The sequence below is a fragment of the Gavialis gangeticus genome, unplaced genomic scaffold, assembly GCF_001723915.1.
Source record: "Gavialis gangeticus isolate Ggan-Ray unplaced genomic scaffold, GavGan_comp1, whole genome shotgun sequence".
Classification (NCBI taxonomy): domain Eukaryota; kingdom Metazoa; phylum Chordata; order Crocodylia; family Gavialidae; genus Gavialis; species Gavialis gangeticus.
The window spans coordinates 32,517,603-32,538,254 of NW_017729001.1; the positions used below are offsets into that span (position 1 = coordinate 32,517,603).

Consider the following 20,652-nt stretch of genomic DNA (forward strand, 5'->3'; position numbering starts at 1 on the left):
GTATCTTAAAGTTCTCAATCCCTTCCACTGGATGCTTATTGACAAGATCATGAAAAGATAATCTAATAGAGTGCTAACATAACATGCATTTATAGAGATATTGATCTCTGTGGCAACAGTCTGAACTTTTATCTTCAGTAATCAAAGCAAGCTGTCACAAAACAGAGAACATGCAATTGAAGAGTGATGTCCCTTTTAGCATCTGGTGAAGCAGCCTCTCTGAATGCGACCCTTCCATCTGAGGTCAGACTAACACAGTCAGCTACTTGTCTTAGGATACGGGCAGGTATCCAGGAACAAGTTACATACAGCTGTATGTAAAAGGAAGTTTTTAAGCTAATTTCTTACAGCAGAAACTCCGGTGAAAGGAACAGTCTGATATCCATTCTGGTCATAAACAGTTTTAGAAATTTCATGCAACAGACTTCAGCATATAGGTGCCAAGGAGCAATACAGTAAAATCTAACTTCTCTAAGCTTTAATGGGATTCTTTCTATCCGCTACTTACTAAAAGGACCAGGGCTATGGCAAAATTAAAGGAGGACCAATTTACAAGAGCTGGTTAATGGTACCACAGCAGTGTTCAAATTTCAAACTCCAACAGCACGTGCAATAGCTAACTTAGGACTTAAGGTAAAACCACCCAACTAAGTAAAAGTGGTCAAATTAGCACACACTTTCATGCTTACCAATCTGTACATTCTCTGAACTGTTCCAGGGCTGAGCTCTAGCCTTCACACTTCTTGTTCCACGGTAGTCTTGCTTTCCAGAAAACGTTGCAATGCTTACTGCTAAACACAGCTGGAAGCAATAGGACCAGCTTCAATTAGGGCCATGTAAGTGAAAATCATCATCAGCCCAGTGGCTAACATTTTATTGCACATACCAGGTGTCTCCCACACACTTCAAACACACCACTTCACTCTAGCTTATCGGTGTTAAATACTTCATCCTGATCCTCTCAATTAAGGTCTGATTAACTATTTAGAAGTTTATCAACCTACCTAGGTTACCATGCAGAAGCAGAATGCAATCTGAGGCTTATTGCAGAGAAAGGAAGAAATGGAGAGCTTGCAAAATAAACAATTTGGGTTTTACTTGAACATGTTTGCAGCTTCCCTCTGTAACAAATCAAGAACATGAAATGAGTTGAAATCCACTCACTATATACCACTGCTGTATAAAACAGATACTTAAACAGGATTTTAGTTCAAGTGTACTATATACTGTACCATTTGGTATACTGTTTAGCGAACTGAGATATACCAGCTAGTTTTAATTAAAATCAGCCATGAGACTGGAAGACAAGCCTTATTTATTCTTCAGTGGCTTTACCTGCAGCTTGGTGGACACTGGAGAAAAAACAAAATTGGTGTTTCTCTAAGCTGCAAGCATAGCAAAAAGTGGAGTAGGGGAAGAATATCTATTTAGGATAGCCAGCCAGCCATCTGTGAACAGGAACAAGCCAGTCACTCTCCTTCTGTGTAATATGAGTACATCATGCAGCTTTAAAACAGGCTGGGGGGTGGAGGGTTCTGGGAGACCACCCTCTCCTGTAAACATGCATTTTTAATAGAGCGCCAGCTCTTTTGGAACATTTTTACCCTGTTTGTGCTCTGGTACTGCATTGGTGGAAAGTTTTTTTTTTTTGTTTTTTTTTATTGTTTGGAAGCAAAATGCAGTGCACACATCAAGAAATTCCAGTACAAAATAGCCACCTTCTGCTTCAGCTGATATGATGACATGGGAGAGAGTACAGAAAATACTACAATACAATAGACTAGAGCAGACACAGCATTACAAGGCGATACATGCCTGTAGATCAGAGACACTGGCAATTATCACACAGAAGGCAAGTAAATCAGAGTCAAAAAAGGCAGAATGTCATTCTTTTGCAAAACTGAAGCATCAGTTTCAGGATTCCAATCCATTGTTTTAATAATGTAACATTTCTGTGAGTGAAGCGTGAAGGTTTTTTTTAATGCCATTTTAACTGATAGTGATACAGGACGTGAAATGCTGTTGAGTCACTGCTGTTGTTTTAAGACCTTTTAGAAACTTACCCATATAAAACTGAACTGTATTTAGAAAGAAGTGTTTGTGTACAGGCTTTAAAGTGGTTACAGAACTTGGTAGGAGAATTACAGTAATTTCCCTACATTTCAATATTGTACAATCCTCTGTATGTAGAAACTGATTATCACCTACAAAAATAAGTGTCCTACAAGTCACGGATGCTGAATTTGCTTACTCTACCTTTACAGAGTTGATGTAATGCCATGCAGAAGAAACAAGTTGGTTAGATGAATAGAACAGGAGGACAAGTGCTGTTGATTCAAACACACCCCTGCACAACTCCTACACACTTTAATAGGAGTTCATGCATGAGCCCAACTACCAACCCCTGGACAAAAGAATAAAACCTCTTTCACAAAATAATAATAAAGAGAACCTGTATTTACATTTGCAACTAGGGATCAAGAACATTTAGCTCTGAACACAATTGTGACATAGTTTCAAACCCTAACAATGAAATGTTTTATAGTTAAGTGTCTATAGTTTTAGAAAGAAAAAGACTTTAAAAACCACTTACAAATAATCTCCAACACAGATGAGTTCAATCTCATACTTAATAAATAGGAAGCATCCAAAACATGATCAGCACTGAGATGCTTTTAACTGTTATGTGATTCCAGAGTCTGCTGCTTTGAAGGAGAGGCTGGGTTGTTACTACAAAAACTGAAGTCTAAGTTCTTCAGAAAAGAATGGAGCTCATGGGACACAAGTGCTGAAACATGCCTGTTAGGGAGATTCATTGCATGCCAAACCACTGCTCTTGATCTGCCCACTGTGCTGCTTCACTATCACTGCCCTCCAAATCCCCTTCTTCTCCACTTCCTTCCATATCATCCACATCCTCTTCCTGGGTTGCATCTGTTGGACTCTCCTCCTTTTCCATTTTCTGCATTCCTTCTAAAGACTTCTGATCATTGGGATCCAAGCTGAGGGAGGGGAAAAAAAGCAGGAGTTACCCTCAGCTGTAAGGAAGCAAACATGAGAAAAGTGTCTAATCAAAGCTAGTCTCCACTTCCTTTTCCTCCCCCACTTCCTGCTTACTGCCACTAATATTTAAATACAGCAAAGATGCTGTGACTTAATATCAGTCTGATGTTATAACTTTTCAGCAAAAGGTGGAAAAGGATGTTTAACACTATATACCGCATCTTTGCGCAAATTACCTTGACCCTGGATCATTCACTCTCTGAACACCACAACCTCCCTCCCATGATTTGAAAACATAAATATTAGAAACCAGGAAACAGGAGAAAAGAGAGACTAGCACCAAGGCATAAACAGCCAACTGACCTAGCACTGCATTGTACTGTAGGCATATTAAGTCAGCAGGACACAGGATAAGCTTAACTTTTGCACAGAATATGCAGTGTACAGTAAATGACATTTTATTCTGAAAAATGCTACATTTTATCAAGTCCGAATTATTTTCTTCCTCTGTGTTCAAGGGTTTGGCTTTACTGTAAGAAGAAATTTGTTTTCTTGATGTTTAATGGAATCATTCTGTTTGAATTTGGCTAATCCCGTGTGTTTATATAGCACCTTCCAGCTCAAAAGGAATGGAGCACAAGGTGCTTGACAGGCTGTATAATAGTTTAAGGATTATAAACAAATCCATGCCTTAATCCTCCTTATTAGTGCAGCAATTGACTGGCTGGTAACATTAGCAAAACTTATGACTGCAATACTGATTGATGTCCTTAAGAACCACAGTTCCCAACTCAAAAGGTCTTAAGAGCAAGATAACTCATCAATGAAGAGGCAGCATGTAAAAAAAAAAGACAGAAGTGGCTTTGAAATGCTTCTCCTCCTCTCTTTGCTGTGACAATTCAAATAGGTTAGTGAAATGATAAGCCACAGAAACTGCACACTTCTTGGAACTAAGAAATATAAAAAAAAAAATAATAAAAAAGTGAAGGACAAATTTTACCTGAGGGCAATACTGTACTGGTCCATAGCTTCCTGATATTCATTGACAGCTACAAGAAAGTCTCCCAGTATTCGATGCAGCACACAGTCACTCTGATTAGCCAGTGCATTCCTCAGTAAAGCAATTCCATCTTCATATTTCTGTTCTCTGCCTGTTTACAGAGAGATACATTTCAAATCAATAGTTCAGACAGATATTCCACATGTAAAAATTACATGATGGAATAGACACAAAAAGCTACCGCAATATTTCCCCCCCTAGAATAATCAGCATAATAATTCTATGGTTGGTAACTATTCTTTGGGAGTTTAGTTCTTTGTACGTTTTTCTTTTTTTTGCTCTAATGATAAATATGATCATAAATATACTGGTTTAAAGTAAGACTCAAATAATCAATTGCTATTTTTTCTAAAGTATTCCTACACCTCATCATTGTATTGTCTTATGGCATTCCTGTTCAGAAGGATAATTTACAGAACTGGCGAATCTTTGGCTGTAACACTATTATTTCATACAAAAAAGTGAGCTTCAGGAAGACTGGGCAGGGAAAAGAACACATCTCAAAAGAAACTTACTAAGAAGTTCCGCTTTCTTTACCACAGCTTTAATATAATCAGGTCTCTGTGTCAATGCTTTATCTAATAAGGTTTTTGCTTTCTCTTGTGTAACCGGGTCTTCAAGACAGACTGTTGCCAACAACGTAAGCGTCTGTGCGTTTGCTCCCAGGGTTTTGTATACATTGTTAGCCATAACCATTGCTTCACGGATACTGTTGGATGCAAGATAACATTCAATGAGGCCTGAAGACCAAAAGAAATGTGTCAGTTAATTCATGTTAGTATTGGCATACAAAGCAGACCCCCTCAGTCAATTATTTGATTTACAGTAGCACCCACAGGCCACCCAAAGATGCAAGTCACAGAGAGAGATTCAGTGACCTGTGGTCCCAGAGATCACCAATAGCAGAGCCAGAAGCTAGAAGAACATCTCTCAAGTTCAGCCTCTGCCAGCAGAGGTATTATTTATTTAGGGGAACTTTCCCTCCTCCTGATTCTTTCTTTTTTGTGTTTAAGGAACAATATCCAAATCCTTCCATTTGCAGGCAGTTATGCAATTAAAGGACAGCATTCCTGAACTTAGTCTTTACTATAATAGAAGTGGAGAACCACAACACAAATTATTCTGCTCATAGGACACGAAGGAAGAATATATCTATTGAGTAGTGGGCTGGAGAAGCCAGGAAAATCAGATATACCAGAGTCCTCCATTCTGAGCAAAAGAAAAGGAACTGGAAAAATTGCCTTTACTGAGCAAGAACCAGGAGGCAGAGACTACATCTCTCAATAAATCACTGGGAGTACTCCAAACAACCCTAGAACAATACAGAAAGAAAACCACCACTGCTTTCACCCACCAGGCTGTCGCACTTGCATGCCTCCTGCTCTTTTTTTTCTAAGCTTGTGTGGCATTTTTTTGCCTTCATTTCAGTATGCATGGGTCTGCCCTCAATTCCCTGCAACTCCTCCCACACTAGAACTGCCTAGCATCAGCAGAGCTGACAGTAAGCAAGGGGAGTGGGACAAATGTCTGTGTGAAAAACCATCTATGATCTGGTACATGAATCGGATGTTTTTAACCCTGCTTCATCCAATGATTTTGTCAGTAACTACTGGCATCGAAGGCTCTGTGTATATTTTAACATCACAATTGTATCCCAACACATAAAACACACATTTTTGCTGAAGTTAATCCTTTCAGTGGTATTAATTTACAGTCTGACTCTTCAGTTCCTGTGTATAATTTAGCTTCTTCTGAAGAGCAAACTGAGCTCTTTATAGATTTATTATAAATATATCTGTTGAGTTATGCAAGGTAATTCTAAACTACTCACTTATTTCCCAAGATTTGCATCCATCAGCTTCCAGTATGGAAGTAGAAATATTTCTCACTACTGGCATCCTTTGCAAACCATTATTTATTTGAAACTGAAGAAATCTTTAAAGATCTAAACAGAGTTTCCCTTTTGATATTCTTTAACAAAAGTTGCAGAAAAGCCATAATCAAGTTCAGTTTTACTGCTCTGCTCAATTTTTGGAGCTTCAGCTGTTGACAGTGAACCAAACACTTGTAACCCCAAGGCTTTAAACATTTCAATATGTAAGCTGAGTGAGTTGCTATGATTACCTGAAGTGTGGCTGGGGGTGAAAATGGCAGGCCTACCTACTAGCCATACTGAACAGACTATGTAGATCACTGAGACTAATCGATTATAACAACTGTCTGCAATCTCCACCATAACACCCTATTAACAAATGAATCTGCACATGAAAACTACACTTCAGTCCAGCAACCATACCATCCAAATGTTAGAAAACAGTATGCCAAGACCAAAAGGCAAGCAGCTTCTATTTGATGCTTCAAAGCTCTCTACATCATTAGATGGTTTTCAAGAAAGCTTAAAATAAAATTTGTATTAAACTCTGAAGACCTCTGCAAGAGTGTTTGCTCTGCTAAGTTTTCTTTTTCTTTCTTACAGTTTGGTAGAAGATGATTTACCTAGGTAATGATATGCCAAGATTAAAGCTTCCAATGGAACTAATCCTAGAGCTGGCAAAGAATCCGTTTGTGCACAGATTAAGGATTACACCAATTTAACAAGCATGCATCTCACTACATCAAATTCAAACCAACTTTCCGCTTGAGAAGCATGCATTCTTTAATACTTTCCCCTGCGTTTGCTGTGATCTTTACTTGACAGCTCTTGCAATGTCATTCACCTACTAGAAAGCAAAGGCTTGCATCAGAAACTCTGTACTATTACCATGCCTACATGGAACCCACAATAGGGCAGCTTCTAGCTTTGCTGCAACTGTGACACCACTATATTCTACCAAAGCCCTATCAGTACTGGGTATAAAGCATTTACTTTACTCACCTTCATAACAGTCTAGCCTGCAAGGCGCAAGACGTATTGCCTCGCGGAAATGTATAATTGCCTCCTGGACTCGCCCCATGTTCCTAAGAGCAGCTCCTTTCAGTAGTAATGCTTGGACACTATTACTGTTGAGCTGAATAGCTTTGGCTCCCAAATACAAGGCACGAGAATATCTCTTACTGTAGAAACTATGGCACCTACAGAAAAAGAAAGACAGGCAGCACAACACTTATGATTACTATACTCATTCATGGGCAGCTGAAAAGGAAAGTTATTGGTAAAGCTGTTCCTAGCAGGCAAACTTACTCAAAAAGCCAGATCTGATATTTATTGGCCTTCACAAAGCCGCTGATTTAAGTACTAATTGTTACACAAAACTATAACACATTAACTGTTAACAGACTTGATAATTCCAAGGTGCTTAAAGGTAACTAGATAAAAACAGACAAGCTATTTCTAACAGAGTAACAAAGGGATTCTGGAGGGCCCAGGTCCAGCACTTAAAACGGCCCAGAATGCCCCTTGCACAGTTTTTAAAGCCTACTCCCCTTTCCCTTGTACAACTCACCTGAGACTGCTCAGAAGGATCTACTCTGGCCACTTATACCCTGTAGCAGTGCTATCTCTCCAAAAATGTGCATAAATTCTGGGTAAATCCCTGAACATTAGTTGCTGAAAAAGACACAGCTAATGACTGCTTGTTACTGGAGGAGGAGCAGGAGGAAGAGGGCCCTCTCTTTTTAGCTCAACAGCCTACTGGATTCAGTGCTTGCCTGGGGGCGGGGCGTGGAAAAGCCAGATTTTAGGCTTCCTTTACCCAGAGGAAGTTTGCACTTCACATTTCCTTGGAGAATACTCAGACCACCAAGCCACAGCCTGAGTTTGCCAAGGCATTCGCCTCCCTCCTATGGAAATTGAGCAGCTGACGAAGGAAGATATGTATAGCTAGAGGGAGAGCAACCCAGTAGGAGTATGGCTCAGACAACAGCACTTCCCTAGAAGGGAAGAGGCCTGGATTTTGGCCCCTGCTCCTGATGAACAAAGGAGGAGCTATTCCACTGCTGCCCGTCTTATTACCCAATAGGTATGAAGTACAAAAAACACAGGAACACTATTAGGGAAGTAGGGCTACTATACAGCATAAGTGGCCAGAGAAGAGCTCTTCCGAGCATGATCATAAGGACAAGAGTTAGAGGGGATCTAAAATCTGCATTAAATGGTTCAAAATACAAAACTGTGGAGCTACATTTGGCCCAGAATGTCTGTAACTGGCAAAGCAGACTCTCACACTAATGACACCTTATCTCCCTTCCCCAAACATGTTGATGCTCTTAAAAGAGGCTCACTAAATGGCTGGGGAAGCAGAGAAAAACAAGAAGCAGAAGACAGTTACCCAGACACAACCCACGGCTCTGCATGCTGATCAGAAATATTGAAGAGTCGGCAGCCCAAGTTCTCCACATCTTCTAGGCGACCTTCACGTGCCAATAAATAGCCATAGACATCCATCCCTAAAAGGAAAGGCTTTAGGAGCAGTTGTACTGTCTGAGCTGCCAGTCATGACATTTCAAATTTACATTTTATGAAGATTTAATAATTCAATGGAGTTCACCCAAAGGTACCAGCAATTTCATACTACTGCATCTCAACTCTTCCTTAATCATACATGTTTTGGGACCAAGTCACAAAGGGATAGATGCTCATATAAAACTAATGGGAAAGGAGGAAACAAAAACTGGTAGAAAGTTAAAGCATGAAAGTTTCTACAAGATTTCTATCCCTAAGGACCATTTCCAAGGGGCAGTCCATGGTGGGCCACATCACAGGTTCAACATGGCCCACAGGCCACACACTGGGAATCCCTGGCTTATACAGAAGGCAAAAAAACCACAAGCTTCTTAAAGTAATTAATTCTTACTTTGTTTCTCTGTGGCTAGCAATTCTACCTTTTTGGGTACTACCATTTAATGAAGGATCATGATGGATAAGGCAAAACTCCTTTTTTAAATTATGTGACTGCCATCAACTACTTGAGGTACTTTCAGAAGCTATAAGCAGACAAAACTCTTGTTGTAGAGGTGATATCTTTTATTAGATATTCAGAAACTATACACATTCCATACATATGAACAGGTACATAAGCATTCTCATCCGTGCTAATATTTACAAGGCTAACACATTACAAGGTTAACATTTCTTAAAGATTTACAGCTACTCACCTTTTATCAGATAAGGGTCCAGCATTTGTGCCTGTTCAAATTTTAGAATTGAATTTTTATTGTCTCCAGCTCTGAAGTACAGGTCTGCCAAGCTCCCCAACAGATCCACGTTATCCCTCAGCAAAGACTTTTTCTCTAATGAGCTAGCAGAAAATAAATGGCCATTTAAAATTGTACCTTGTTATTTACCATTCATTGCTATGTACTTCCTGAAGCCTACAGTTTGTTTCTAATAAGTAACCATGTTTTTTACAAGCATAGATATGAGAATCAGTAAAAGACCTACAATTACCAAAAAACCAGTACCACTTAATGACAGCCCTGCTATCTGCCTTTGCTGATTGAATACTGCCCGCATACTGTGAAAATGCATTCGAGGTTTTCTTGAACATACATACGCCTTACCCTGCTTGCTGAAGGCTGCCAAAATGGAATAGTGAGAAAGTTCTTTAGGCAGGAGACCTCTACCAAAAATATCCTGCTGCCAGAAGCAAAAAGTGTTTGCTAAGATAGTATGTGCTGCCATGTTAAATCTCAGTGTCTCAAAGCATATCTTAGCCCCACTCAAAGCTTTACAGATCATCACTAGTAACCTGAACTACATCCAGAAGCAAAAAGTTAAACAGTTCATAGCATGAAACACCAGGGAGGTGGGCTCACAGTAACCCGCTTTTTAAAAGGTTTGTCACAAACTTTGGCAGCAAGTCTAGAATATCATTCAACTTTTCTGCTACACCGACTTCCAAATCAAGATTCTTCCAATATGGGAGACACTCTCCTCCCTCCCTCACCTCAGATGTTTCATTTGGCGTCTGCCAAAATCCAAGGATTGTTTAGAGATTGGGACTGTATAGCCCTACACAACACAAAATTCACACCATACCATGTTAAACAATGTGTTTTAATCTATTAACATCTTATGCAGAACAATGATTCAAGAACACTTTAATTCACCTTGATTCTTACCAGATGGTGTTGATTGCTCTGGTGTTATCTCCAGTGTGCACAAAAGCATATGCTTTGATCCACACTGAAAGCCAGTCCAAGTTGGGGATACTCTGAATTACATTCATTGTCATAGAGGCCACTTCTGCACCTTTTACTGAGAGGGAGAGCAAACCTATTCAGAAAAACACACCAGTCAAGTTTCAAGTAACCAATGCAGTTGGTAATACAAGTTAGCTAATTGTTTTAAAAACTGACAATTTAGCTGCTTTGTAAACTTATACGGATTATTATAAATAACTGCCTGTATGTCCTAGATTGTATTTGCTCATTTACTGTGTGTCTCAAACATTGCATGTCAGTAATAACATTGTTTAAGATTAAATATTTAAGTACTTGGTGGAAAAAAAAAAACTCTACCTAATATAGCATCAAGCGCTAGAGGACACTGCCTCAACACTTCTTTATAGCTTGTAACAGATGACCGTTCCTGACCTGCCTTCTTGTACAAATTTGCCAACATCATGTTAATCTGTAGAGAGAGAGAGAGGGTAAAAAAAGACAAAAAAAAAAAAGCGATGGCTGTGATAACAATCCAGTCTACAATTACATAGGGCAGAGGTTCATCACCGAGAGAAGGTCCTAGATTCATTATACCCCATCTTTCCAGCTCTAAGTAGAAAACGGAAGTTATGAACCCAGCTTTGCAATTCACTGTATCCTATAAAATAAGTGTTTCTTCTGATTCAGAAGGCAAAAACTGAAGTAATTCTTTTATATTTGCATAAGGCCTCTGGAAACCTCAGTTTTGCATATATTAAATCCTGATATATGCAACTATCTATATACATGGAAGTGATACCTGACAAACAGCTGCATCTTACGCTGGTTTCCTTTCACCAGCTTTCTCTACATACCAAGGAAAGGCTCCCAGAACTGTAACCTCTGGGAGGTGGAGGTTTTTTATTTAGGTCCTGAATAACTTAACTGCTCAGGAAATAGCTCAAGTCCAGGTCATTGCAGGTAGCTTTTGTGGCACAGTTATTTTGGTTTGCTGACATACAAGGGGAAGAAATTGCTTGGCCTCTCTCTTCAATGTTTTCATTTGTGTGCAGTAAGCCTGGATTATGGTAAGACACCTTGTAGTTAGTTACCCTGACCAAACTGTAATGCTGCTAACAGTCAAACCTCACTTAAAGAGCACAAGGTGTTAATGGCTCAAGAGATTAACTAGATGACAGAGCTAGCAAGCAAAAGACTCAACATTTTTGGCTCTGCATGCTGCTATGTGATCTAAATATTTAGTACTACATAAACTACCATTAAACTAGGGGAGAAGAATCTTGATGGTACATAGTTGCTGGGTTTTTCCCTTCTATTCATCAGGCCAGGAATTTTCTTCAGCCTCAAGAAGCACACGCTGCTGAGGTCACAACACAGACAGCAGCACTTCGTTTCCTACACAAGCTGTCCTCCTAGCAGCATTCAGGAATCTGGTGGGAGGATCAGCAGTCAGAGCTAGGGTGTTTACCAGCACAGCAATTAGTCTTTGTCTGGAGGAAAGTAAAAGCCAGGTATGAAAGGTTTTGGATTGTTAACAGACTACTCCCAGGGAAAAGCAGAATGTTTGTAAGTCTGGTAGAATCCTCAGTCCTAAATGAGTTAGACACTTGTCACTAGAAGTTAAAGTGTCTATTCTTCGTCACACAAGAGAGATTTTGTAATTCCCACTAGTAAGTTACTCACTAATTTTCACAGGAATTAATTGGTGAAGATACACAAGTGTTTAGTTCCTTTGAGTTAGGTGATTTTTTTTCAAATAAAATCCATACAGAGATCTCCTGCTTTAAAGAAAATAAGCTAAATAAACTTAGCTAGTATAAACTACTGAAGGAGCATTTCCAAATATCTCATGTGGACGTTACAAACAGAAGTGCCAAGGGTTGATGTCTTTATATACACAAAACTAGATTTGCAATTCTGGCCAAATGTTAACATTCAGCTCCAAATATACCCAAACTACCCTTTCAGCAGGGAGAGGTAGTTAGCTGCCTTAGTCTGATGGTATGCAGAAAACATGACAGGGTGGCACTTACAGAGTAACTCATTCATAGGCATAAACTTTTGTCAGCTACAGCCCACATCTACTACGTCAGATGCATGTGATGAAGTAGGCTGTAGTTTACAAAAGTTCATGCCTTTCTGGTGTTCTTGCCCCCTTTAAGGTGCACCCTGCCCTGCCTTCTGTCCTCTCAGACCAGAAACACATCTGGGGATTTACCTTTGGGGTTCTTTGTCTTGAAGGAATTCCATCCAGGATAGCAATGGCATCTTTATCTTGCTTCAACATTGTGTAACACTCAGCCATTTTGTATTTCACTTCAATTTCAGATGGCAGACACTAAAATAAAACAGATTGCTAAAATATAACCTCTCAAATGCTGTTTTAACTATATGAAAAGAAATGTCTGAATCATGAGTTTTCTATTAGATTTTTTGTTAAAGATAAATAAAGTGCAAGGAAGACGGTAAGCTGTACTTGCATAACTCACGCTATTTTGTAGCTTCCAAATGAAAAATGTAAATTTAACAAGCAAAACCTTGGCCACAGGTAGCCATCTTGTTTTTCATGAGTTCAGAGCCATTAGAAGTTAAACAGTCTAAAAATTCAGGCTACTTCAGTATAGCAATGTTATAATCTAAAGTCACAACATGAACACACCAACATCCCATGTTACAGCCAGTATGTCAGTCAATTCCCAAGTACCTGACTTTGTGGAGTTGATGCAGCATTCCCAGTAGAGGGTCTAACTTTTGAAGTTTTACTTAATGCTTTCTTCTGCTGCAAGGCCATTGTATACTTACTTACAGCATTCCTATACTCCTTGTCATGAAAGAGGGAGTCTGCATGATATACAAGCAGCTGGTACTTTTGAGAAGGGGAGAATAACTCTCTGGAAGAAAAAAAAAGTGATGGTTAATTGAACTGTCTGATGACATGACACGGACAAATTTGCTAGAACCTAAGTTTTCAGTGTTAGTAAGGAGGCCCTTAGCTATGACCCAGAAGCGGAAGACCTATGAGTGCAACATTTGCACCTTTCATTCACAAGCGCTTCAACCCGAGGCAAGAACAGCCTTAGTAACCCTAAGCATATCTTTAATGAGTCCCGAGTGGTAACTACTGGGCGTATCTACATTTTCATTAATGCGCTGTAATTATGGCGCATTAAATTTAGTACCTGCAATAATAGGTATTAACTTAATGCATTGTAATCGGTGCCACTGCGCATTAGTGCAGATTAACATCACAAAAAAATGTTCATGTGCATTAGACTAAGTCTACTGCATGTTAGCATGGTTTTGCCAGCCACACTAATGCGTAGTAAAATTAGTCTAATGTGCATTAAGCATCTCGTGTAGACACACTCTCTGTTAATCATCCACTTGAAGAGCAAGGGGACTTGGATTTTATAATTAGTACAAATCTGGAGCAATGCTCAAACTTCTGCCTCTACAGCACTGGTTCCCAAACCATGGTACACATACCACCAGCAGTACGCATTCACAGATTCATTATAATTACTTTATATGACAAAAATTTGCTGGTGCCACATAAGTTTGAACTGAAACTTTGCTGGTGGCACTTAAGCTTGTCTCATTTTAAACTGGTGGTGCCAACACTGCTGCTGCTATCCAGTCACACAGTACTGAACCCGTAACTATCTCAGTTAAAACATCTTTAAAAGACTCTGTTCTTGATCTGAAGACATCAAGAAATAAAATGTGCAATCTCCTTTGCCAGCTTAGTCGTGCCTGTTAAAAATCTGCCCGGCTTCAACTCATTTCTTGTTACGTCTTTCTCTGATATGTTAAAGGGAGTTTTTTTGGACCGAACTTTTTCTCCCACTGAAGGGCTTCGCTTACTAACCCAGGCCCCTTTCAACCTCTGTTCTGAGAAAGGCAACAGAAGTGTCTCAGGATGAGCGGTTTCCCCCAGCCCTTCAATAGTTTTGGGGGCTCTCTGCTAGACCCTCGCTTCAAGTGCAACCCCCACAGCGCTTGGGAGAATCCAGCCCCAAGGGAGGAGCAGGGACAAGGGGGCGCGGCCAACTGTCAACTGCCAACGGTCAACCGTCAACGGGCGGCCCGCCCCGCGACTCACGGGTTGTTGCCGCTCATGGTGAGCAGCAGCCCGCTGAGGATGCGCACGTTAGAGTGCAGCCCGGCGGCCGCCATCTCCCGCACGTGCTCCACCACGCTCATGTCGGCGCTGAGGCGGCTTCGGCCGGCTGAGGCGTCACGAGCCTCCAAAATGGCGCCGCCGAGGGGGCCTCACCCTCAAGAGGATATAGGAGTCCGGGGATGGCGCCTGTGCCCGTGCCTCAGAATCGCGCCGGCGGCCCTGCTGCTGCCCGCCGCTGAGACACCCCCCCCCCACCGCGCGGCAAGGCAGAAATGGTGGGTTTTGCAAGCAGGCACTAGGGATGACGCCTCAGGGGTAACGCCGATTGCGCATGCGCGGAGGGAAGGGGAGTGCGCAGGGGCCAGCGGGTGACCGCCGTGCGCGTGCGCGGTGGAACTCCACTCTTGCCGAGGCGCGCTCTCTCGTGTGTAACGCTGGTTCCCTGTTAAAGCGGCCGTCAGCGTTTTTGCCTGCTCTGCTCACAACGCCCTATTGAATTCAGGCCGGCTTCTCAGTCAGTAACAGAGGACAGGAACGAACAATGGCTGTGGCTCGGGAGGGGGGAAGAGAGTGGAACAGGACTCGAGATGGGTATTTCCCAATCAGGGTGCCAACAGCAATGAACAGATGCAGAATTTTGTCACGGCAATGAGCTACAATAGGTGTGAGGAAGGGGAATGCCTTAACGCGTGCGCCAGGCAGCTGGGTGGAGCGTGGTGCTGGTAACTGCAGAGGAGCATGGCCCTGCTACAAAGAACTGGGATAAATGAGTACCAGTTTGTGAACTGCAGCCCTAGTATTAGTTCTGCTCTGCTTTCTACCGGAGCATTTCCCTTTTCATTTTGCAAGGGCTTAGTATGAAAGGCACAGCACCAAACATTGGTTACTTAAGCATAAGGCAGAGCCTCTGGCAGCACTATGCTACTGGGTGCATTGAGACTTCAATCACCCAGGATCTGATTTTTTTAGAGGTGCAGAAGGGGCCACCCTTCCTGTTCCAGCCTTCTCCTCCAGTAGCTGCCCAATCTTTCCTCCTCCTAAACCATTCTTCTTCCACGCTAGATGCTCTACAGAAGGGAATGTGCCCATGGCAAGAAGCAGCCATTGGACTCCACACCAACACTGGAACTGAATGAATGTTTTTAGTGTATCAATGTAAAAATTTTGGACTTTTCAAAACTAATTCTTCTGGCTTTTAATCTGATATGTAAGCAGGCAGTATATTTCAAATAGCTTCACCTCTTACACTTTCTATCTAAGCCTGACATCTTAGATTTTCATAGATGTTAGGGTCAGAAGGGACCTCAGTAGATCAAGTCCAACCCCCTGCATAGGCAGGAAAGAGTGCTGGGTTCAGATGACCCCAGCCAGATGCCCATCTAACATCCCCTTGGAGACCCCCAGGGTAGGGGAGAGCACCACCTCCCTTAGGAGCCCATTCCTGATTTTGGCCACTCTAACTAAAGTTCTACCTAATGTCCAGTCTAAATCTGCTCTCTGATAGCTTATGGCTACGAGTTCGTGTGACCCTTGTTGAGTAGACCCTCACCAATTCCCTTCTGTGCCCCCATGATGAATTTATAGGTAGCCACAAGGTTGCTGCTCAACCTTCTCTTGCAGAGGCTGAAGAGGTCCAGGTGCCCTAGTCTCTCCTCGCAGGGCTTGGCTTGCAAGCCCTTAACCATAAGAGTGGCCCTTCTCTGTACTCTTTCCAGGTTATCCACATCCCTCTTGAAGTGCAGCACCCACAACTGTACGCAGTACTCCAACTGTGGTCTGACCAGCGCCCAATACAGAGGAAGTATCACCTTGGTTCTGTTTGTCATGCAACTGCTGATGGATGATAAAATGCAGTCACAGCTTTTATGATGACTCTGTCTCACCGACAACTCATGTTTATCTTGGAGTCCACTAGGACTCCGAGATCCCTTTTCGCTTCCGTGCTACCGAGCAGGTAATTTCCTAGGCAGTACGTGTGCTGGACATTTTTCCTCCCTAGGTGCAGCACTTTGCATTTCTCCTTGTTCAATTGCATTCTATTGTTTTCTGCCCATTTTGTTTACATCCAAAATTTGAGAGAATCAGTTTACAGTTGGAATATGAAACTATCAGCAGTAGACATCTCATCCAAGAGTTCTTCTTTAATAGCTTATCAGTCCAAAGTATCATTTGCTATTTTTTGAGCGTTCCAGCTCTAAGCTATCCACTCCCCTTTCTGCTCCATCCCTGTTTAGTATGCAACACTTGCCTGAGAAGAGGAATGCTATGAGGTGATCAACACTCAGTGTCTTCTGCAAACCTCCCTTAATTAGAACAACAAGTTACACCTATGTCAGCGGTTGCCCTAATGCAACTATATAGCCAATGGCAGCTTACAGCCCAGAATTACGCCAGCCTTCACACAGGCGGCATCATTGCCACAGTGCTCACTACAATATGATCTTCATTGAAAAACATCTCATGTAAGAGAAAGTGGCCTGAATAAAGTCTTCAGGGTCAGGCTACCTTGCGTTTAATCCAGCAGAGACAGAGAGAGGGAGACTTCCCAGTGCAAAGGTGGCACTCTGGAGTCCCAAGGTAGGATGGACCAGCAACTGAAGTAAAGGCCTGGATCTCAGGGTGAAGTCCTGGCCACATTCAGTGGTGTCGAGAATTTATCCCGGGATTCTACTGTCTGCGCCTGTGTAGCCCTGGGTAGCCATTTACCTTTGCATCTCCTTCCTTTCCCATCTGTATTATTTAGACAGTAACCTTGTCAGGGCAAGAAAGATTTCTTACCACAGGTTTCTACAGTTCCTATAAAACAGACCCTCAAATTTACTTGAGGCTTGCTGGCACAAACAATAAATCAAGCATTCATTTTTGTATAGCTATCCGTGTTCATAAGAGATAAAACAGGTATCATGTGAAATAAGCTAAGTTTATTAGAAAAAGGAGTAAAATTCACCATGCTTTACAATACAGCCTAAGTGGCAATGACTCTAGCCAGCAGAGTAACTGCAGGACACATGTAAGACACATTATATATGAGGCAACTGATAATAAAAGCAGCATTGATCTGAAACAGTATGTTAGAAATTGTTTATTAAGCACCAGCTTAATATTGTTCACTTACAGGATTCAAGGGTCCTTTTGCTCCACCTCCCCACATTGATTGACAGCTTTCCCTCATAAGCACTTATTCTTCCTTGGTACAAAACATGCATGAAGCAAATGCAAAATATTTTTTTACACCTTGCTGTAAACTGCTTAACTTTGTTGCCGCTCCTCTTTGCTTCTTTACTGTCCTGGACCTGACAGGCTCTTATTCATGAACTGTCTCTTCACAAAGCAGATCCACCACTAAGAGAGAAATCCACAGTGAGATGATATACCAGAGGAGTTTCCAAGTAAGCACTCTACGTAAACAAAGCAGGACTTCGGTGTTTTGCCTGACACCCACTATGTAAAATAAACCCAATTCTGTACAAACTGGGCATCCAATTTTCAACAGTGGCTTTAACTGGAGTTTGAGGTACTCAAGGCAGGCAATATAGGATAATTCAGATTGTAACACTGGGACACTTGCATTAAAATACTCTTTAAGGTGGTCATTTCAATGTTAGCTTCCAAGTATCTTGCTTATTTGCATGCAGTTCCAGTCTGGAAGCTAAACAGTATTTGAGGGGGTGGAAATTGTCTTTAAAACTCTGAAATCTTTTCAGTTCTTTCTTTCCCAGAAGTGGCCATTTAAGAAAGCCCCACACCAGTTGCTTTAAAAACATGACTCCTTGCCTTTGATGCACAAGTCTCTGGACCAGACTCTAGATATCAGGCAGTCAACACTCATTTTGAAACATAACTAGCTCAATAATATTGAAGTTACTGTTCAAAACTGGCCTAAGCATCTGAGCAAATATGCAAAATGCATCTACCCTAGGCTGTAACCTCTTCTCAGAAAAAAAACTCACCAAGGCAGGTAGACATGAAAAGAAGGAGTTAACTCAGGGATGAACAAAGTCCAGCCCATGGTGGAGTCCATTTCCCAGCAGCCTCTGACTGCCTCACTGCAGCCAGTTTCCATGGAGACCCCAGAAGCAGTGGGTCCAGGGTTTCCATGGAGACCGTCAAGCAGCACTGGCAGGGCAGTGGCTGGGTGGGGAGCTGCTCCAGGGCCAGGAGCTTGTGGGGGCTGGAGCCAGGGCAGAGAGGGGCATGCAGGTAGTGGATCATGGCTCTGCCCCAGTTTGGACCACGCTGTCACCACTGCAAAATCCCACCCCCAGCCCTGGAGCAGCAGTCTGCCAGCACTCCTTGGGCCGTCTGCATTGAAACCCTGGCCCCACACTGGCACAGCCCTGCCGCTGCTGAAATCTCCATGGAAACTGGCCCCAGCAACAGTGGGAAATCTACTGGCCAGATCCACCATCTGGCCCATCCCTGCATTAACCCATACACCCATTAGCAAAGCGCTTTCCCAACACAGGAAGAACTACATTGCTCACCACAGAAGAGGCCAAGTACCCTCAGTGCCAGACGCAGTTTCTTCTGTGCAGTTGAGTGTGGCCAGCTGGGACCTAGCACTTTGCAGGACTGACCAACAAACAGAGAGTTTCCTCTGTGCTCATGGACAGGATGCTTCTGCCTGTGCAGCCTAGCCTGGCTTTTGCTACCATTTCACTTACAGACTCATCTAAATAACAGGGCACTACCCTCCTAGCCCTTTGTAAGTCTTGGGTTCTTGCTTAACAGGTTTTCCCTTCCTATCCATCTCACTGCTGCCTCTGACTTCCATTCCCCAAACATGTGCCTTAGGGAGCAAATCCAGAATTATTTTCTTTTCCCCTGCAGCTGATATTCCCCAAGTGTCCACTAATCAGGGAAAAAAAAAAGGAGCCTAAAAGACTGGGATTAAAAAAAAAAGAAAATGCATCAACTAGTTTGTGAGAACAGGATCTTACCTTGCTAGGTTTGTCGCTTTGGGGATCAAACACCTTTTCACAAAGCCTAAGTCCAGTCTCTTGTCTCAGCTGCTGTAAGTAGGCCCTCATCACCTCTGGAAGAGAGCATGGACCAATACAGATTGGAGTGTGCTGTGTTAGATACTATGTAAGACTAGTTGTGGCAGTCGACAGCAAAGCCATCTGATATGCTGGCTAAAGAGGGGATTAGCAATGTCTGCACCCCTAGCATCACCTTCTGTTTTCAACACTTGCTGAGCCAGGATTGCTTAGTCCTGAGCACAGCACGGTTAATTACCACAGTTTAGTTTCCAGTGTTGTGGGATTGGAGGAGCGCTGCTCACTAGACAGGATTAGCAGGGATACAGCATAGTAACTCTGTCCCAAACTCAGTCAGTCTGACTCCAGGTACATAGAGAAAGCAAAACCACTGATTCACAAGGCAGAAATAAAACAGAAATAAAGCAGGCTGTTAACTTCAGGCTACAGCATGGATCCAAGTGACAAGGCTGCTTTTGTTCTTACCGTCCTCTTGTTTGTTGGCAGGTTTGGCATAGATGGCATTGAGTGGAAAGCCAGGCTCCCCAGGTATCGGGAAGCTAGTGATTCCCAGTGTGTACATTTCCTTTTCTCCTTGGCCTTTGGAATTGCACTGGAAAAGCCAGGAAAGAGACCAGTTAAAACATATAGAGAGAAGTCGTACCACCTTAGATATAAAGTACGTAGCTTAACTAGGATATTGATACGCAATGCTCAGGACTACCCATGGAAGAAAATACTGAATGTCTTATGTATTTGTCCCTGATTAAATGAGAAGAGTCTCCTTACAGTTTGGGGGCCCTGTGCATTTACTACAAACCAAAAGGTTTTCTTTTGGGGCTCTGGCAGTCGGGCCCGAAGCCGGCTGCACGTATAGACTGTACCAATATAAACCCTCCTTGCTTAGTAGTAGGAAGTACTTTCTAATAGGTGCACCAATATAACCCGCAGTGTGAACTGTGTTATACTGATATAAAAAGAGCCTTATACCAGTATAGCTTATTCCTTTATCCAGATAATACCAGCAGAAACATGCTAAGGCGTGTTTATAACTACATATACACTAGGGGCTTGTAATGGTTTATGTATATTGAGTTAGTCCGTACCACAGAAGTTTTACTGCCTTGACAAGCCATAAAATCTAGTAACGTGCCCAAACACCAATGTGTAGCCCCTCTGGCTTAATTTGTGGTGTGTACAGACATATCCAAAGGCTAAGTGCAGCATGCAGAAGAAAGCAAGAGTAGATTATCCCCAGTGAGTCTTGAAGAGGAGCCCAATACTTTCAGACCTGATGTGGGTGAGGAATAGGCAGGGAAAACCATGGTAGAAACTGATGACTAACAGGGTTATTCTGGACAGATGGGGGGGGGGGGGGGGGGGCG

The 20,652-nt window shown here is 42.2% G+C and overlaps 2 protein-coding genes and 1 long non-coding RNA gene across 5 annotated transcripts in view; 1 reads left to right on the forward strand and 2 right to left on the reverse strand.

The window, feature by feature from the left end:
* Positions 1–14,432, reverse strand: ANAPC7 (anaphase promoting complex subunit 7). 3 transcript variants are annotated; one of them, XR_002095626.1, is made up of 13 exons: positions 14,268–14,432; positions 12,870–13,056; positions 12,384–12,503; positions 10,523–10,634; positions 10,124–10,277; positions 9,158–9,300; positions 8,332–8,449; positions 6,939–7,135; positions 4,579–4,803; positions 4,004–4,154; positions 2,594–3,002; positions 1,005–1,121; positions 1–801 (listed from the first exon to the last, which is right to left on the reverse strand). XR_002095626.1 is itself a non-coding variant. In XM_019507319.1 (11 exons), the coding sequence occupies exons 1-11, from the start codon at positions 14,366–14,368 to the stop codon at positions 2,813–2,815; spliced, it is 1,698 nt and encodes a 565-aa protein (XP_019362864.1). In that variant the 5' UTR covers positions 14,369–14,432; the 3' UTR covers positions 2,023–2,812. The 3 variants fall into 3 exon arrangements, 2 of the variants coding, with proteins under 2 accessions (XP_019362864.1, XP_019362865.1); XM_019507319.1 differs by lacking the exons at positions 1–801; positions 1,005–1,121 and having other exon boundaries at positions 2,023–3,002; XM_019507320.1 differs by lacking the exons at positions 1–801; positions 1,005–1,121; positions 14,268–14,432 and having other exon boundaries at positions 2,023–3,002; positions 12,968–13,056.
* Positions 14,433–17,189: 2,757 nt separating this feature from the next.
* The window catches only part of ARPC3 (actin related protein 2/3 complex subunit 3), a 7,325-nt gene continuing 3,862 nt past the window's right edge, over positions 17,190–20,652 (reverse strand). Inside the window, exons 5-7 of the mRNA XM_019507323.1 lie at positions 19,754–19,880; positions 19,229–19,323; positions 17,190–17,630 (exon numbers count right to left, since the gene is read on the reverse strand). Coding sequence (XP_019362868.1) covers positions 17,568–17,630; positions 19,229–19,323; positions 19,754–19,880 — 285 coding nt within the window. The 3' untranslated portion in view covers positions 17,190–17,567. The remainder of the gene's footprint in view (positions 17,631–19,228; positions 19,324–19,753; positions 19,881–20,652) is intronic.
* Positions 18,478–20,652, forward strand: part of LOC109290611 — a 9,760-nt gene continuing 7,585 nt past the window's right edge. Inside the window, exon 1 of the long non-coding RNA XR_002095627.1 lies at positions 18,478–18,488. This is a non-coding gene — a long non-coding RNA (uncharacterized LOC109290611). The remainder of the gene's footprint in view (positions 18,489–20,652) is intronic.

What these genes read in the sequence shown, in the direction of transcription:
- ANAPC7 (XM_019507319.1), bottom strand. Translation starts at nt 14,368, where the DNA reads ATGAGCGTGGTGGAGCACGTGCGGGAGATGGCGGCCGCCGGGCTGCAC. An exon ending in AGCGCTTGATGCTATATTAG is followed by an intron (nt 10,278 to 10,522) that starts GTAGAGTTTTTT and finishes TTTTCTGAATAG; the next exon opens with GTTTGCTCTCCCTCTCAGTA. An exon ending in CAGTACAGTATTGCCCTCAG is followed by an intron (nt 3,003 to 4,003) that starts GTAAAATTTGTC and finishes CCCCTCCCTCAG; the next exon opens with CTTGGATCCCAATGATCAGA.